The following is a 16,915-nucleotide window of genomic DNA, read 5'->3' as shown; positions in this document are numbered from 1 at the left end:
CCTTTGTTCTATTTTCGCGGGCTTTTCCCTTCCTTGTCTTTTAGCCACCACCATTTTGGACTCATTTTCCCTATTCTAACTACCTAATATTCTCCCCTCAAGAGATGGGAGGCCCAGTTCTTTGGGAACAGGGGTGTTGAGGTCTTTCTGGCTACTTCCTGCTGGACTGGGATGGCGAGGGGTATTGGGCCTCCCCCTCTTGCTAGTCTCATGCCTCAGAGTCCTTATAGTGGTGTCCATCTAAGGTTGAGTGATATTTTTCGTGGTCGGCTGTAGTTTTCTGTCTTTGTTGAAGTGGCACTGCATGTTGTAGCTTGTGGACCTGAGCAGAGACAAAACAAGTTCAGTTCAGTTCAGTCGCTCAGTCGTGTCCGACTCTGCGACCCCATGAATCACAGCACGCCAGGCCTCCCTGTCCATCACCAACTCCCGGAGTTCACTCAGACTCATGTCCATCAAGTCGGTGATGCCATCCAGCCATCTCATTCTCTCTCCTCCCCGTCTCCTCCCACCCCCAATCCCTTCTAGCATCAGACTTTTTTCCATTGAGTCAACTCATCGCATGAGGTGGCCAGAGTATTGCAGTTTCAGCTTTAGCATCAGTCCTTCCAATTAACACCCAGGATTGATCTCCTCTAGAATGGACTGGTTGGATCTCCTTGCAGTCCAAGGGACTCTCAAGAGTCTTCTCCAGCACCACAGTTCAAAAGCATCAATTCTTCGGCGATCAGCTTTCTTCACGGTCCAGCTCACATCCATACATGACCATGGGTAAAACCATAGCCTTGACTAGACGGACCTTTGTTGGCAAAGTAATGTCTCTGCTTTTTAATATACTATCTAGGTTGGTCATAACTTTCCTTCCAAGGAGCAAGCATCTTTTAATTTCATGGCTGCAATCAGCATCTGCAGTGATTTTGGAGCCCCAAAAAATAAAGTCTGACACTGTTTCCACTGTTTCCCCATCTATTTCCCATGAAGTGATGGGACCAGAGGCCATGATCTTAGTTTTCTGAATGTTGAGCTTCAAGCCACCCTTTTCACTCTCCTCTTTCACTTTCATCAAGAGGCTTTTGAGTTCCTCTTCACTTTCTGCCATAAGGGTGGTATTTGTATATCTGAAGTTGTTGATATTTCTCCTGGCAATCTTGATTCCAGCTTGTGCTTCTTCCAGCCCTGTGTTCTTCATGATGTACTCTGCATATAAGTTAAATAAGCAGGGTGACAATATACAACCTTGACGTACTCCTTTTCCTATTTGGAACCAGTCTGTTGTTCCATATCCAGTTCTAACTGTTGCTTCCTGACCTGCATACAGGTTTCTCAAGAGGCAGGTCAGGTGGTCTGGTATTCCCATCTTTTTCAGAATTTTCCACAGTTTCTTGTGATCCACACAGTCAAAGGCTTTGGCATAGTCAATGAAGCAGAGAGTAAGACCCTGTTAATTTGATAGACTGAATATAAATTCTGTGAATGTAAATAATTATTATTTTGTAATCATTGACACCATTTTATAAGAACTCACTAAATGGCTTCATTTTGTTCAGGAGTCTCCCTCAGAGGCCTTCTCTGTTTTCTATTACTGTTAACTTCATGTGAAAGGTTTCTTTTTCTTTATTTTAGGGATTTTATGGAGAAAGATTTGGAGAGGATGTAGTTGAAGTAATCAAAGATTCTAATCCTGTGGACAAGTGTAAATTAGATCCTAACAAGGTATGATTGATAGACTGTGATGCCCCATAGATGCATCTTTGAGACTCTGATTTTGTTAGAGGAAGACTAAATAATAATTTAACAGTGAATAAATGAAGGACTTTTTCATTTCTCAGGCCTATATTCAGATTACCTACGTGGAACCATATTTTGACACATATGAGATGAAGGACAGAATCACATATTTTGACAAAAATTATAATCTTCGTCGTTTCATGTACTGTACACCCTTCACTTTAGATGGTCGTGCTCACGGGGAACTTCATGAACAATTCAAAAGGAAGACCATTCTGACTACTTCTCATGCCTTTCCTTACATTAAGACAAGGGTCAATGTCACTCACAAAGAGGAGGTAAGACTCCAAAGAGGGAAATAGAATTAGTGGAACAAATACATTGAAGCCATGTGAGAACAATGTGGATATAGCATTGTGTATGGTAACAGACTAGAACTTGACCTATTTTTAAGTCATTAACTTTAAGCTTCTTCTCTAAGTCCCTCATTCATCCTCAGCTTATGCTTTAAAAGGTTGATTTTTTTTTTTCATGTAATGATCCAAAGTTTCAGGATATATTATTAGATAGTACTTCATAGTTGCCACTTTTTTCTTATTTTAATTGATTGTATATAAAGCTCACTAAATATTTTTCAATCAATACAGTGGCCTAATTAGATGTTATTTCACCCAGATCATCTTAACACCAATTGAAGTTGCTATTGAAGACATGCAGAAAAAAACTCAGGAGTTGGCATTTGCAACACATCAAGATCCAGCAGACCCAAAAATGCTTCAGATGGTTCTCCAGGGATCTGTAGGCACAACAGTGAATCAGGTGGGAGCGTTTGCTAATACTGTGTGATTTAAGTTATAAATGGAATTGGGAATGATTACAGTATTATATTTTCCAGAGATCACACATGTGTTACATCAAGTGAAAATATGCTAGAAGTAGTTGCACAGACACTGAAAATATAAGAGGTTAAACTGAAATAAAGATTTTAAGGCCTTTACCTCCTAAAAGCATATGTGATTTGGAGTTTTTACTTCCAAATGATATAACTTACTCACAAAAGATTACCTTTAATTCAGAATGTTAGGAGCACATTTGGAATGCTTGGGGGAAACTGTTTTCACAAAATAAAATGTCTAATAATCAGTGGACTGACAGCTGATTGTCCGTATATATCTAAGATATATCTAAGATAAAAGATATAAAAATACAAGGCAAAAGGCATTAATGAATACTATAGTTAGTCCTTTGTTTCCTACTCCGTTCCGTTCCGTTCCGTCGCTAAGTCGTGTCCGACTCTATGCGACCCCATGGACTGTAGCCTACCAGGCTTCTCATTTTCTTTGAAATATGAACTAATAAGTTAATTGCTGTGGGCGAAAGTATAGATTTGGCATTAGGAAAAACTATAAACATATTGTCAGAATCTGTCTCTGAAAAGTTTTAATATAGACATAGTCATATATGTATTAAGCTTAAATGCAGCCATCTTGGTGCTAAGAAAAATGGATTTGGTAAGTCTATTTCTGTGAATATTTAAAAAACAAAAACATAACTTTCTGTTTTATTTTCGTATTTTACAGGGGCCTTTGGAAGTTGCCCAGGTTTTCCTATCTGAAATACCCAGTGACCCAAAGCTCTTCAGACATCATAATAAACTGCGACTTTGCTTCAAAGATTTTACTAAAAGGTATTCAAAGTTTTCTACATAAAGATACTCAAATTGAGAACATCTAATCCACGGTTTGATATGAGTCTTAAGGGATTCATTGAAAGGAGAAACTATAGGAAAATGGTTCACAATGAGACGTAGTCTGTGTATAACTTACTATTCCATATGTATTTTATTTCTATATATATATATATATCCCTGCCCCCCAATTCTCCATGTAATGCCATGTTTTAAATTTTGAAAATGAGAGAAACCTCAATTCAGGAAATCTTTAAATTGAAACTGTTATTAGTTTGACATTTAACTAGTTAACTTTGAAAGCTGTTATTTATTTTGAACATTCAGTGTGAGAGTTTCTATTTCTCTTCCCTCAGAAAACATACAAGCAGCAAACTTGGAAGCAAAAAATTCGTCTGCAGATCTTATCCTTATATGTCTTTTTTCCAGGTCACTTAATCTTTATAATCCTCTGTTTTTAATGTATGAAGTAAGAATATAATATCTCCCTCACACAGGGCGATTGTGCAAATTAGATGAAATAATGCTTGGATGAATTGGGACCTCCCAAAACACCCCCAGATTGGATGATTTGCTAGGAGGACTCAGTGGACAGCATATATATGTGGCTATGATTTGTTAACAATGAAAGAGTAGAAAGTAAAATTAGCAAAGGGAAAAGGCACTGGGTGAAGTCTGGAGGAAACCAGGTATAAGCTTCCACGGGTCCTCTCCAAGAGTGGTCAGATAGAGGTGCTGATCATTCAGCAAAGAATCGTGACAGCATGTGGGAAATCATGTCCACCCGGCAAACTCAGTAGAGACTCAAGTGCCAACCAGGCTTTTTTGTTGAGGGCTCGTCATATAGGCACCTTCTTCCTGACAGTTAGCAAAATTCCAGGCTCCCAAAAGGAAAGCTGGTATTTAACAGAAGCTATAGTGTTTATATTGGAGAAGGAAATGGCAACCCACTCTGGTATTCTTGCCTAGAGAATCCCGTGGACAGAGGAGCCTGGTGGGCTGCTGTCCATAGCGTCACACAGAGTCGGACACGACTGAAGCGACTTAGCATGCGTTCATGCATTGGAGAAGGAAATGGCAACCCACTCTAGTATTCTTGCCTGGAGAATCCCAGGGATGGAGGAGCCTGGTGGGCTGCCGTCTATGGGGTCGCACAGAGTTGGACACAACTGAAGTGACAGCAGCAGCAGCAGCATAGTGTTTATATAAAATGACAGGCACAGTGAGCCACTCTTTCTGCATATGATAGGAACCTTTCCCAAATCCAGATTCCCAGACAGTAACCCAGGGCCAACCTTGCAAACAGGCCTTCTTAGGATAGCAACCTCAGGCCTGCCATTACCTCTTTTCTTCACAAATAACATTTGGCACATAATAAATAGATGTTCAGTAAATGCAAAATTTTGAAACAATACGGGAAAAGAAACAACTTGATACTGATTCCTGCTTCACTCACACTATGAGCACAAAAGAGGGAATGATCATTTTACATGGTGATGTCAGGGAATATTTCACATAAGAATTAACATCATAAAAGTACAAAGTATCAAATGTTGCTGTTGTGTCTAACTCTTCGTGACCCCATGGACTGTAGCCTGATGGGCTCCTCTGTCCATACAATTCTCCAGGCAAGAATACTATAGTGGATTGCCATGCCCTTCTCCTAACATCATATATGGACCTTGAAACTTAGAGATACCAAGGAAGCATTTCGTGCAAAAACGGGCACAATAAAGGACAGAAACAGTATGGACCTAACAGAAGCAGAAATATTAAACAAGTGGCAAGAATGCACAGAAGAACAATATAAAAAAGATCTCAATGACTGGGATAACCACAATGGTGTGGTCACTCACCTGGAGCCAGACATCCTGGAGTGTGAAGTCAAGTGGGTCTTAGGAAGCATCACTATGAACAAAGCTAGTGGAGGTGATAGAATTCCAGCTGAGCTATTTCAAATACTATAAGATGATACCGTTAAAGTGCTGCACTCAAATTTGGAAAATTCAGCAGTTTCCACAGGACTGGAAAAGGTCAGTTTTCATTCCAGTCTCACAGAAGGGCAATGCCAAAAAATGTTCAAACTACCATACCATTGTCTTTTTTTGCATGCTGGGAAGGTAATGCTCAAAATCCTCCAAGCTGTGCTTCAACAGTATGTGAACCAAGAACTTCCAGATGTTCAAGCTGGATTTAGAAAAGGCAGAGAAACCAGAGATCAAATTGCCAACATCCGTTGGATCATAGAAAAAGCAAGAGATTCCAGAAAAACATCTGCTTCATTGACTACATTGAAGCCTTTGACTGTGAGGATCACAAACTGTGGAAAATTCTTAAAGAGATGGGAATACCAGACTGCCTTACCTGCCTCCTAAGAAACCTGTATGCAGGTCACAACAATTAGAACTGAATATGGAACAATGGGCTGGTTCCAAATTGGGAAAGGAATATGTCAAGGTTGTATGTTGTCACCGTTCTTATTTAACTTATATGCAGAGTACATCATGTGAAATGCTGGGCTGGATGAATCACAGTCTGGAATCAAGACTGCTGAGAGAAATATCAATAACCTCAGATATGCAGATGACACCACTCTTATGGCAGGAAGTGAAGAGGAACTAAAGAGCCTCTTGATGACAGTGAAAGAGGAGAGTGAAAAAGCTGGCTTAAAACTCAACATTCAAAACACGAAGATCATGGCATCCAGTCCCATCACTTCATGGCAAATAGGTGGGGAAACAATGAAAATAGTGACAGACTTGATTTTCTTGGGCTCCAGAATCACTGTGGATGATGACCACAGCTGTGAAATGGAAAGACGCTTGCTCCTTGGAAGAATATGACCAACCTAGACAGCATATTAAAAAGCAGAGACATTACTTTGCCAACAAATGTCCATCTAGTCAAAGCTATGGTTTTTCCTGGAGAGTCCCTTAGACTGCAAGGAGATCAAACCAGTCCATCATAAAGGACATCAACCCTGATTGGAAGGACTGATGCTGAAGCTTCCATACTTTGACCACTTGATGCAAAGAACCAACTCATTGGAAAAGACCCTGATGCTGGGAAAGATAGAAGACAGGAGGAGAAGGGGGCGGCAGAGGATGAGATGGTTGAATGACATCACCAACTCAATGGACATGAGTTTGAGCAAGTGCCGGAAGATGGTGAAGGAGAGGGAAGCCTGGCGTGCTGCAGTCCATGGGGTCACAAAGAGTCAGACTCAACTGAACAACAACAATGGACCTTGAAAGATGAATATTAGTTTTTCAGTCAGAAAAGAGGGGAGAGATATACTAAAAACAAAAAACCCACGTGAGCAAAGTTTAGAATCTTTTCTGAGAAAGATGAAGAGTGAAGCTGCAGCTGTAGAATCTCTGAAGTCAAGTAGTCAAACACTGGTAGAAATAGACTAAGTACCATTAAGTAGATGACTTGTTAACTAATGAAGCAGCATCAGAACCATAGTCAGAAGCCAGTCTTTGACTTCCTATTCTGGTTTCTGTTATCATATTATGAACTGTGATTTCTCCTATCAAATCATTCACTGAAAGGGTTTATTTAGGTAGCAGTAAACCGACTCTGTGGACATGAGTTTGAGTGAACTCCGGGAGTTGGTGATGGACAGGGATGCCTGGCGTGCTGTGATTCATGGGGTCGCGGAGAGTCGGACACGACTGAGCGACTGAACTGAACTGAACTGAATTTCACTTTACAGCACTTTTGTCATCAGGAAAATATGAAGAATGCTAACTTGTTCAAGTCTCTCAAGACAGTATTTTATTCTCACTACTATAGCTGTCATTAATTCTTATCAGTTTCTCCTGCATGAACATGGTAAACATACCTTTCAAAACTTCAGATAGCTTCATTGGAAGTCTGGAATTTTATAATCTGATTATTGAGCTAGATGACATGGGTTTGGTTATAAAAAAACATGGCTCCTAATGTATGTTGTAGATGAACGACCATAGTAAAGAAAGCAAGCTTCTTTTTGTAGATTTGACTGACTTTTGTTGTGACTGACATATGCACACTATTATATATAAAATATTTTCCCTTGTAGCTTAGTTGGTAAAGAGTCTGCCTGCAGTGCAGGAGACCTGGGTTCGATCCCTGGGTTGGGAAGATCCCCTGGAGAGGGAAATGGCAACCCACTCCAGTATTCTTGCCTGGAGAATCCCATGGACAGAGGAGCCTGGCAGGCTACAGTCCATGGGGTTGCAAGAGTCGAACACAGCTCAGTGACTAAACTACCACCACCACCACCACCAAAGACCTAATGTATAGCACAGAAACTCCTCAATACTCTGTAATGACCTATATGGGAAGAGAATCTAAAAGAGTGGATATGTGTATATGTACATCTGATTCACTTTGCTGTACACCTGAAACTAGCACAACATTGTAAATCAAGTATACTCTGACAAAAATTTTTTAAACATTGATTTTATTATTTGGGATGTTTCAAATACAAACCAAAAAAATCCTACTGTGATTGTGAGCTGGATGATCTTGGAACAATACATACTTCTTTAGGTCATAGACACTAATAATGCTTATTTTCTTTCTATTTTTTTGGAATTTTTACTGTTACTTCAATTCTAAAACAGATGTCCTCTTCTTTGTGTTTATTTACTATAAGGTAATGAATTCCTATAGTTTGCAGGTTAATATAAAGAAGGTTTCCTCTTTTAAATTACAAAAAGACAGAAAGCCAAACTACATGGTTTAAACCTTACAAGTCATAGTGAATACTGTCTTTTTGATTTTTGAGTGTATATATTCATTTTATGTTAATATAGAAATTTGTTCTACCACAACTGTTACATATTTAATCTTAAATTCTTATTTTTCAATTAAGCTTAAAACTATTATTCTAATAGTTATCAAATATCTGAATTTAAGTTGAATTTAAGTGTGGTATAGTAATGAAGTGTATTTTTTTCTATTGCCAAATTAAAGTATTAAGCTGAAGATTACTGAGCCAAAGTACATGAACATTTTTATTGACTCCTAATATGTAATCTGTTCCAAAAAGTTCTAGGTAGTAACAATGCCAAGAACGCAAGTGTACTACTAGTCGCAGTACACCTTACTTTATGGAATGCCATTTAAATACGGTGTCTCTTGTTAATCAGTTTAAATGGTACTTCAGTTTGCATTCTTTTATTCCTAAAAACAGTAAATTTTTTTTTTTTTGGTATTTACTCTTTACATACTTTTAGGTTTATAAGCCCTAGAAATATCTCTTATACATCCAGAAGTAGTTAAATAGTTGAATAATATTTTTTATAACTAAAAAATGACAACAAAACACAAAACCAGGAGACAACCAAGATATCCATCAACAGAAGAATAAATAAATCATGGCATATCCATAGGTTCAACTTCAACCAGATAATACCACATCTTTTTCCATAGTGCATTAAGCCAGATTTAAATTCTCACCAGTAGTGTTTGGGAGAGTTCCTATTGCAGTGTAACCTCCCCAGTATTTGATATTATCTGACAACCTAATTTTTACCAATCTAGTGGGTGTGAAATAATAGTAATTATAAATTTTCATTTCCTTGATTACCAGCGAGGTTGGATGTCATGTCATGTGTTTATAGGCTGTTTCTCTTTTCTCTCTGTAATGTTCAAAGTTCTGTTTTTTATTTGCCATTTTCCTATTGAATTCTTTTCCTTACTGATTTCTAAGGGTATTTACATACTGGAAAAGTAATCCTTTATTATTTGTATCATAGACATCATTTCTGAACGTGGGGCTTAGCACTTTTTTTTTTAATAAACAGAAGTTGTTAAATTAAATATTGCAAAATAATTCAGTCTTTCCTGTTATGAATGTTGCTTTTTGTGTCTTAAGAAATTTTTTACCCAAGGTCAGACTTCCTAAACATCTATATAATCAGTTCAGTTCAGTCGCTCAGTCGTGTCTGACTCTTTGCGACCCCGTGAATCACAGCATGCCAGGCCTCCCTGTCCGTCACCAACTCCCAGAGTTCACTCAAACTCACGTCCATTGAGTCAGTGATGCCATCCAGTCATCTCATTCTCTGTCGTCCCCTTCTCCTCCTGCCCCCAACCTTTCCCAGCATCAGAGTCTTTTCCAGTGAGTCAACTCTTTGCGTGAGGTGGCCAAAGTATTGGAGTTTCAGCGTTAGCATCAGTCCTTCCAATGAACACCCAGGACTGATCTCCTTTAGAATGGACTGGTTGGATCTCCTTGCAGTCCAAGGGACTCTCAGGAGTCTTCTCCAATACCAAAGTTCAAAAGTGTCAATTCTTCGGCGATCAGCTTTCTTCACAGTCCAACTCTCACATCCATACATGACCACGGGAAAAACCATAGCCTTGACTAGATGGACCTTGGTTGGCAAAGTAATGTCTCTGCTTTTTAATATGCTATCTAGGTTGGTCATAACTCTCCTTCCAAGGAGTAAGCGTCTTTTAATTTCATGGCTGCAATCAGCATCCGCAGTGATTTTGGAGCCCAAAAAAATAAAGTCTGACACTGTTTCCACTGTTTCCCCATCTATTTGCCATGAAGTGATGGGACTAGATGCCATGATCTTAGTTTTCTGAATGTTGAGCTTTAAGCCAACTTTTTCACTCTCCTCTTTCACTTTCATCAAGAGGCTTTTGAGTTCCTCTTCACTTTCTGCCATAAGGGTGGTGCCATCTGCATATCTGAGGTTATTGATATTTCTCCCAGCAATCTTGATTCCAGCTTGTGCTTCTTCCAGCCCAGTGTTCCTCATGATGTACTCTGCATATAAGTTAAATAAGCAGGGTGACAATATACAACCTTGATGTACTCCTTTTCCTATTTGGAACCAGTCTGTTGTTCCATGTCCAATTCTAACTGTTGCTTCCTGACCTGCATACAGGTTTCTTAAGAGGCAGGTCGGGTGGTCTGGTATTCCCATCTCTTTCAGAATTTTCCACAGTTTCTTGTGATCCATACAGTCAAAGGCTTTGGCATAGTCAATAAAGCATCAATAGATGTTTTTCTGGAACTCCCTTGCTTTCTCCATGATCCAGCAGACGTTGGCAATTTGATCTCTGGTTCCTCTGCCTTTTCTAAAACCAGCTTGAACGTCTGGAATTCCACGGTTCACGTATTGCTGAAGCCTGGCTTGGAGAATTTTGAGCATGACTTTACTAGAGTGTGAGATGAGTGCAGTTGTGTGGTAGTTTGAGCATTCTTTGGCATTGCCTTTCTTTAGTATCTCTCAAATTGAGTATAGCCCAATCAAAAGGAGAAGAAGTCCAAAAAGGCCTTTTTACTTTTAAAAACAATTCTTTCAATTGATTTTTGCATATGGTTCAAGGTAGGGGCCAGTTTGATTTTTGTCCATACTGATAACTGGATATGATGTGAGATAGCAGTCAGATTTCTGTTCCCATATGGTTGTGCAGTTGACCTGGCACCACTTATTTCAAAGATTACCCTTTCTCCACTGCTTTGCACCATTAATACATCAAGTGCTCACTTACTGTGCATCAGTTTCTAGGATTTTTTTCTTCCTTTGTTTTACTTATCTCTCTTTAACTAACATGCTGTCTTAATTACTACAGCTTTATAATAAACTTTTATATGTGAGAGCAATTCCTCTCACATTTTGTTCAAGGAAAGAGAATTAACTCTTCCAGTCTACGAATACGGTATCTTACTCCATTTACTATATCCTCTCAGTGTTTTTCTAAAATTTTTCTATAGAGACTTTATCTTTTCACTTATTCTTTGGTATTTGATATTTTTATATGTCTGTTAATGGTATTTTTAAAAATTACATTTTTGGGGACTTCCCTGGAGGCCCAGTAGTAAAGAATCTGCCTTGCAACGCAGGGGCTGTGGGTTTGATCCCTGGTCTGGGAATATTCCAGTTGCCACCAGGCAACCTAGCCCATGTGCCACAATTAAGACACAACACAGCCAAATAAATATTTTTAAAAAATAAATTTATTTTCTATTTGCTGGCATAAAGAAATACAATTTATTTTTACATGCTTTACATGAGAATATTGCCAAATTCATTTGTTAATTCTAATAATTTATGTGTAGAACTTTTTTCTTACTGTACTGTTTAGGATCTCTAATAAACTATGCTGAATAGGAATGATGATAGAGGGCATCGTTTTCTTATTTCTGATCTAAAAAAATTTTTCATCGTTGAGTATAATGTTTTCTTCATGTATTTTGTAGGTATTTTTAATCAGGTGAAAGAAGTTCCCACCAGTTTGTAGTTAGGCTACAAGTTTGTCATGACAGTATTTTAAAATTTTATTAAGTGGGTTGTGTGTAGGGAGTAGGAATGTAATACAATGTTAGAACAGTTTCTTATTATTTTGTTTGGGAGTTTTGCAACTGTTTTCATGGATGAGATTGAATTACAAGTTTTTTCTTATAGTCCCCATTAAGTTTTGATATCCCAACTTTGAAAAGTGAGTTTGACACTCTTCTCAGAAATAGTTCTTTATTCCTCCTATACTCTAGAATAGTTTTTTATATATTCAGAATTGTCGTGTTACAGTAGGATTATCTGTCCTTAGACTGTTAAGTAGAATTTGCCTGTTTGTGTTTTCTCTGAGGGTAGATTTGTGATTTGACTGATTTGATGTATTTAATGGTTTTTGGATTATTCATATTTTTACTTGAGTGTTTTGGTAAATCTAGAAAAGTAGAACTTCAGATTTATTTACATTAAATTGTACCTAATATCCTCTGTGCCTTTATAAACTTCTGCTATATTTGACGTCTCATTTTTCGTTTTTAGAAGAGGATACCTGGCCTTCTCTCATTTATTCTTGCCAGAGTTTAGTCTTTTTTTTAGATTTTTCAAACAACCAACTTCTGCATTTTTTTAAATTTAGAGTTATCATACTTTAAAATTTTATTTTCTTCCTTACACTTAGAGTTTATTCTTTTCAAATTGCTGGTTAGCTCTTCAGTTTTAGCCTTCTTTCCTCTTTCCTTAGTACAGGCATTTAAGGCTATACATTTTCCTCTAAGTATCACTTTAGCTGCATTCTACAAGCATGGATATGTATACTTTTTTAACACACTTTTTCCATTTATCTGTTGGAGTCCAGATAGTTTTTCTTAAATATCTGAATTGAATAAGCAATCTATTCAGTTTTTTTTGTTTGTTTGTTTCATTAATAAGTCATGGCCTACTCTTTTGTGACCCCATGGACTATATAGTATGCCTGGCTCCTCTGTACCTTGGATTTCCCAGTCAAGAATATTGTAGTGAGTTTCCATTTCCTTCTCCAGGAAATCTTCCCAACCCAGGGATTGAACTCACATCTCCTATTTTGGCAGGCTGATTCTTTACCACTGAGCCACCAGGGAAGCCCATCTATTAAGAAACTTCTATTTGAATACAGGCAAACCACTGTGCCAGATGCCATTGAATAAATGAGTATGGTTATATACCTTAAAGAACTTATAGTCTAGTGGTGATATGTGTGTGTGGGGGGGAAGGGGGTGTCAGATTTAATATTAAAAAATACATAATTTTCAGTTGTGAAAACTGGAAGTCGAGATTTTAAAGAAACTGTTGATCCTCTCTTCCCTACCTTAAACCTCATTGCAAGAGGATGTTTAACATACGGCAGAAAAACTGAATGCCTTCATCATGGTGGAGATATATATATATATATATATATATAGCACTAAGCCTTCAAACTATGTCAAAAGAAATCTTTTGATGACGCACTTTTCCCTAGGTGTGAAGATGCCTTAAGGAAAAATAAGAGCTTAATTGGGCCAGATCAAAAGGAGTATCAAAGGGAACTGGAGAGAAATTATCATCGCCTTAAAGAGGCCCTACAGCCTCTGATAAACCGAAAGATCCCTCAGTTATACAAGGCAGTATTACCTGTTACCTGCCACAGGTATGCATGTTTTCTATTATTTTGTATCTTCAGAAAAATGAAATCCACTTTAATTATTTAATAATGAGTTTGTTTACCTTGTATTTAATAGCTTCAAATATTATGTCTTCTGAAACCTAACAAGTTCAACTTTTATAAGCCTTCTATCAGCTATACCTGAATCAACTTACCAGATAAAAAGTCTGTGATAAAGAGAATAATAAAGTCAAGTTCTCATACTAACCAGGACACCACACATTGTTTTATCTCCTAAAACTGTTTCTTTTAATGTCCTGTCAAAAGTTTTGGTATTTCTGCTAAGAGAATTTGCTAGAATATACCCTGAAGCCAGGTATTCATTTCCATTATCCCTGACAGTAAATAGTATATAATATGTCCTTCTAGATTTGGATCAAAACAGCTAACTGCACTGAGTATCAAGCGTCACTATTTTCCTTTCTCGGTGTGACAAAATTAGAAGTGGAAATAGCTTGGAATTTTCTACAACTGATCCTAATTTGAGTAGATAACTTAATCTAATTTTAGACTTCTCCTCTGTAAAATAATACTTGCCTTGAAGAGGTTGTTGTAGAAATTAAATGGGATGTAAAGTTCCAAGGACAGCAGATAATATTTTTACTTTTAACCCCTGAATTCTGGACAGGGCATTCTAACTGCTAAAGGTAAACTGCATTCTTTGCATTTTTAAATCAAAATGTACATACATCTCTTGAATTATTGTGGCACCAATATTTTACCACCCCCCTTTTTAAAAATTATAAGTGAAGCTATTAAATTATACTTACTTGATCAAATATTTGGAAGACATTTGAAGTTGCTTATTTAAATGGCAACCCACTCCAGTGTTCTTGCCTGGAGAATCCCAGGGACGGGGGAGCCTGGTGGGCTTCCGTCTATGGGGTCACACAGAGTCGGACACGATTGAAGTGACTTAGCAGCAGCATACTATTGATACATAAGAAAATTAAGCTGGCTATCAATCTGGTGATATTGCCTGTTCTTCAGTGATAGAATATTTGTGTACTTCTAGACCTCTGAAATGTATACCAAATGCATACTGTATGTCATGTCCCCTGCAGGGAACATGTAGACCGACCACGTACAGGAGCAAGAGACCAAAAGGCCTGTTTTAGAGCCTTTCTCTGGCAAAATATATTTTACTTATACCATTCTTAAAATGATGCAAGACACCCTAGCTGGTTTCCTTTTAAAACTCTTGCTGGGAAGCAACACTAGTCCCCTCCACTTTTGTCTTCCCTTTTAGTCTTTTCGGAATGTCTGACTATTTCTTGCCTCTCCCTACCTTCACCAGTCGTATATTCATTGGTCAAAGGTCCTGGGATAGAGTGCTGGGTCCCTGAAATAGTCAGGTCTCCTAATGCTAGTCTCACTTCCATCAAATTTCTCCAACTCCTTTCAGTGGAAAGACTGTATTATTTCTGTCTGAAGGAAGCTTCCCTTACACCAGTAACCTGAATTGTGCCTTCTTCTATGATGGTTATTCCTCCAAGCTTTAGTTTTTAGTATTTTCAGGCAGTTTTTTGGAGTTTAGAAAATACTTTTCCTTGATAATCTTCCAAGACTATTTTCATAAAAAAAACCCCACAAAACCAAGTTTTAAGATTCAAAGCTGAATACAATCTCTTTGTATCTGTCCTCTCCTTTCCTAGAGATTGTAAATCTTAAGACATTAATGTTAATGTCAGGAGAGATAAGCAAAATTATCTTCTAAATTTACTTAAAATTTAAACTATAAAATTTATTGCAAATTTTAATAAAAATCCTATTTATAGTAATGTATAATGGTTTATGAAATAATTTAAAAGTCTTAGTTTTAATTTCTGTTATTGTAAATATCAATATATAATCCACATAAACAAAAGCTTCCTTGGGATCCTCAATTTTAAGAGTGTATAAAGGACAGTGATGGACAGGGAGGCCTGGCGTGCTGTGATTCATGGGGTCGCAGAGTCGACTGAAACGACCTAAATGCCCAAAACTTGAGAGCCACTGATTTAAGGTTGAGTTTACTATTTTAACCTCAAATCTCCTGAAATCTCTCACATTACCCCTTCAGTTCAGTCACTCAGTCGTGTCCAACTCTTTGTGACCCCTTGAATCACAGCACGCCAGGCCTCCCTGTCCATCACCAACTCCCGGAGTTCACTCACTCATGTCCATAGAGTCGGTGATGCCATCCAGCCATCTCATTCTCTATCGTCCCCTTCTCCTCCCGCCCCCAATCCCTCCCAGCATCAAAGTCTTTTCCAGTGAGTCAGCTCGTTGCATTACCCCTTGCTGCTACTGCTGCTGCTAAGTCACTTCAGTCGTGTCTGACTCTGTGTGACCCCATAGACAGAAGCCCATCAGGCTCCCCCATCCCTGGGATTCTCCAGGCAAGAACACTGGAGTGGGTTGCCATTTCCTGCTCCAATGTGTGAAAGTGAAAAGTGAAAGTGAAGTCGCTCAGTCATATCCGACCCTTAGCAACCCCACGGACTGCAGCCCACCAGGCTTCTCCGCAGCCCACCAGGCTTCTCCATCCATGGGATTTCCTAGGCAAGAGTACTGGAGTGGCTTGCCATTGCATTACCCCTTAGTACCTGTTTAATCAAATATCTAATACATTTATTGGACAAATGAATAAATGATCAATGGACCTGGACAGTGTCACTTCAAATCTATAGAGAAGTCTCTAAGTTAGAATATATAGAGCAATAGTGTGTAGGATGAGCATGTAACTTGAAAGTGAAGAGCTTTGCTTGCAAAAGTTTTAAAGTTAATAAGCTTTTGGTGGCAAAACTTTGAGATAACTGGCCGAAAGCATGTAAACATTTTAGAGGATTATATAAAAATTGTTTATTCATAGTTATGTTCTTTCATTTTCTCTCCAGAGATTCCTTCAGTCGAATGAGTCTACGCAAAATGGATCTCTAACTTAAATGCACTTGTTTTATTCATTTGAAAAAAGCCATGTATTCAACACTGAGTGTGAAAAGAATTTAAGAGCTATTGAAAAAGACTTGGGACTTAATTCTGGAAATTATAGCATTAATGTACTTACTCATGGAAGAATGCAGTGGCCAAAATAATATCAAATGGCAATTGGTGAAGTTTGAGAATCATGGCTGTGGTTTCTAATGTTCTGGTAATATGCTGTCCTTTTTTAAAAAGACATTTTAATGACTCAAAGGTACACTTACATTTACCATTATTTATACCATAGCTAACGTTAAATTTATTTACTTTAAGTTTGTATTTTTTAATTTATATTACCATTTATAGATTTGTTTGGAACCACTTTAAATGTAGTAATGCTTATTTTAAAGGTACTATTAAATATGTGAACGTTTACACTAATTAAAAGACTTAAAATTTTTTTATTGATAAAAGCAGAGAATGAGTTAGAGTTGATTCAAGAAATAGTTGCAAAAATAGCAAAATGAAAATCATAATTGACAGTCACTTTATGGGCCCACAGAATAGCTCCAAATTAAATAAATAGGTGGAAATAAGTTGATAACTGGCTTAAGTCTTCAGACTGGTTTCTAAGGTATTTTCCAAACACCCCAAAATGGTATTTAGAACTGCAGA

At 37.8% G+C, this 16,915-nt stretch overlaps 1 protein-coding gene across 9 annotated transcripts in view; it reads left to right on the top strand.

Moving 5' to 3' along the window:
* DOCK7 (dedicator of cytokinesis 7) overlaps positions 1–16,609 on the top strand; it is a 195,388-nt gene extending 178,779 nt beyond the window's left edge. For all 9 annotated transcript variants that reach the window (XM_055403339.2, XM_055403343.2, XM_055403341.2 and 6 more), the window contains 6 exons: positions 1,624–1,713; positions 1,830–2,066; positions 2,404–2,547; positions 3,309–3,415; positions 13,154–13,321; positions 16,216–16,609. In XM_055403339.2, the coding sequence (XP_055259314.1) occupies positions 1,624–1,713; positions 1,830–2,066; positions 2,404–2,547; positions 3,309–3,415; positions 13,154–13,321; positions 16,216–16,258 (789 nt within the window). In that variant the 3' untranslated portion in view covers positions 16,259–16,609. The remainder of the gene's footprint in view (positions 1–1,623; positions 1,714–1,829; positions 2,067–2,403; positions 2,548–3,308; positions 3,416–13,153; positions 13,322–16,215) is intronic.
* Positions 16,610–16,915: the final 306 nt, after the last annotated feature.

This window comes from Moschus berezovskii, chromosome 4 (genome assembly GCF_049115385.1).
Source record: "Moschus berezovskii isolate FMDL1 chromosome 4, NW_MosBer_1.0, whole genome shotgun sequence".
NCBI lineage: Eukaryota > Metazoa > Chordata > Mammalia > Artiodactyla > Moschidae > Moschus > Moschus berezovskii.
Note: the sequence above shows the minus strand (reverse complement) of the source record. Positions and strands in the feature narration are given on the sequence as shown.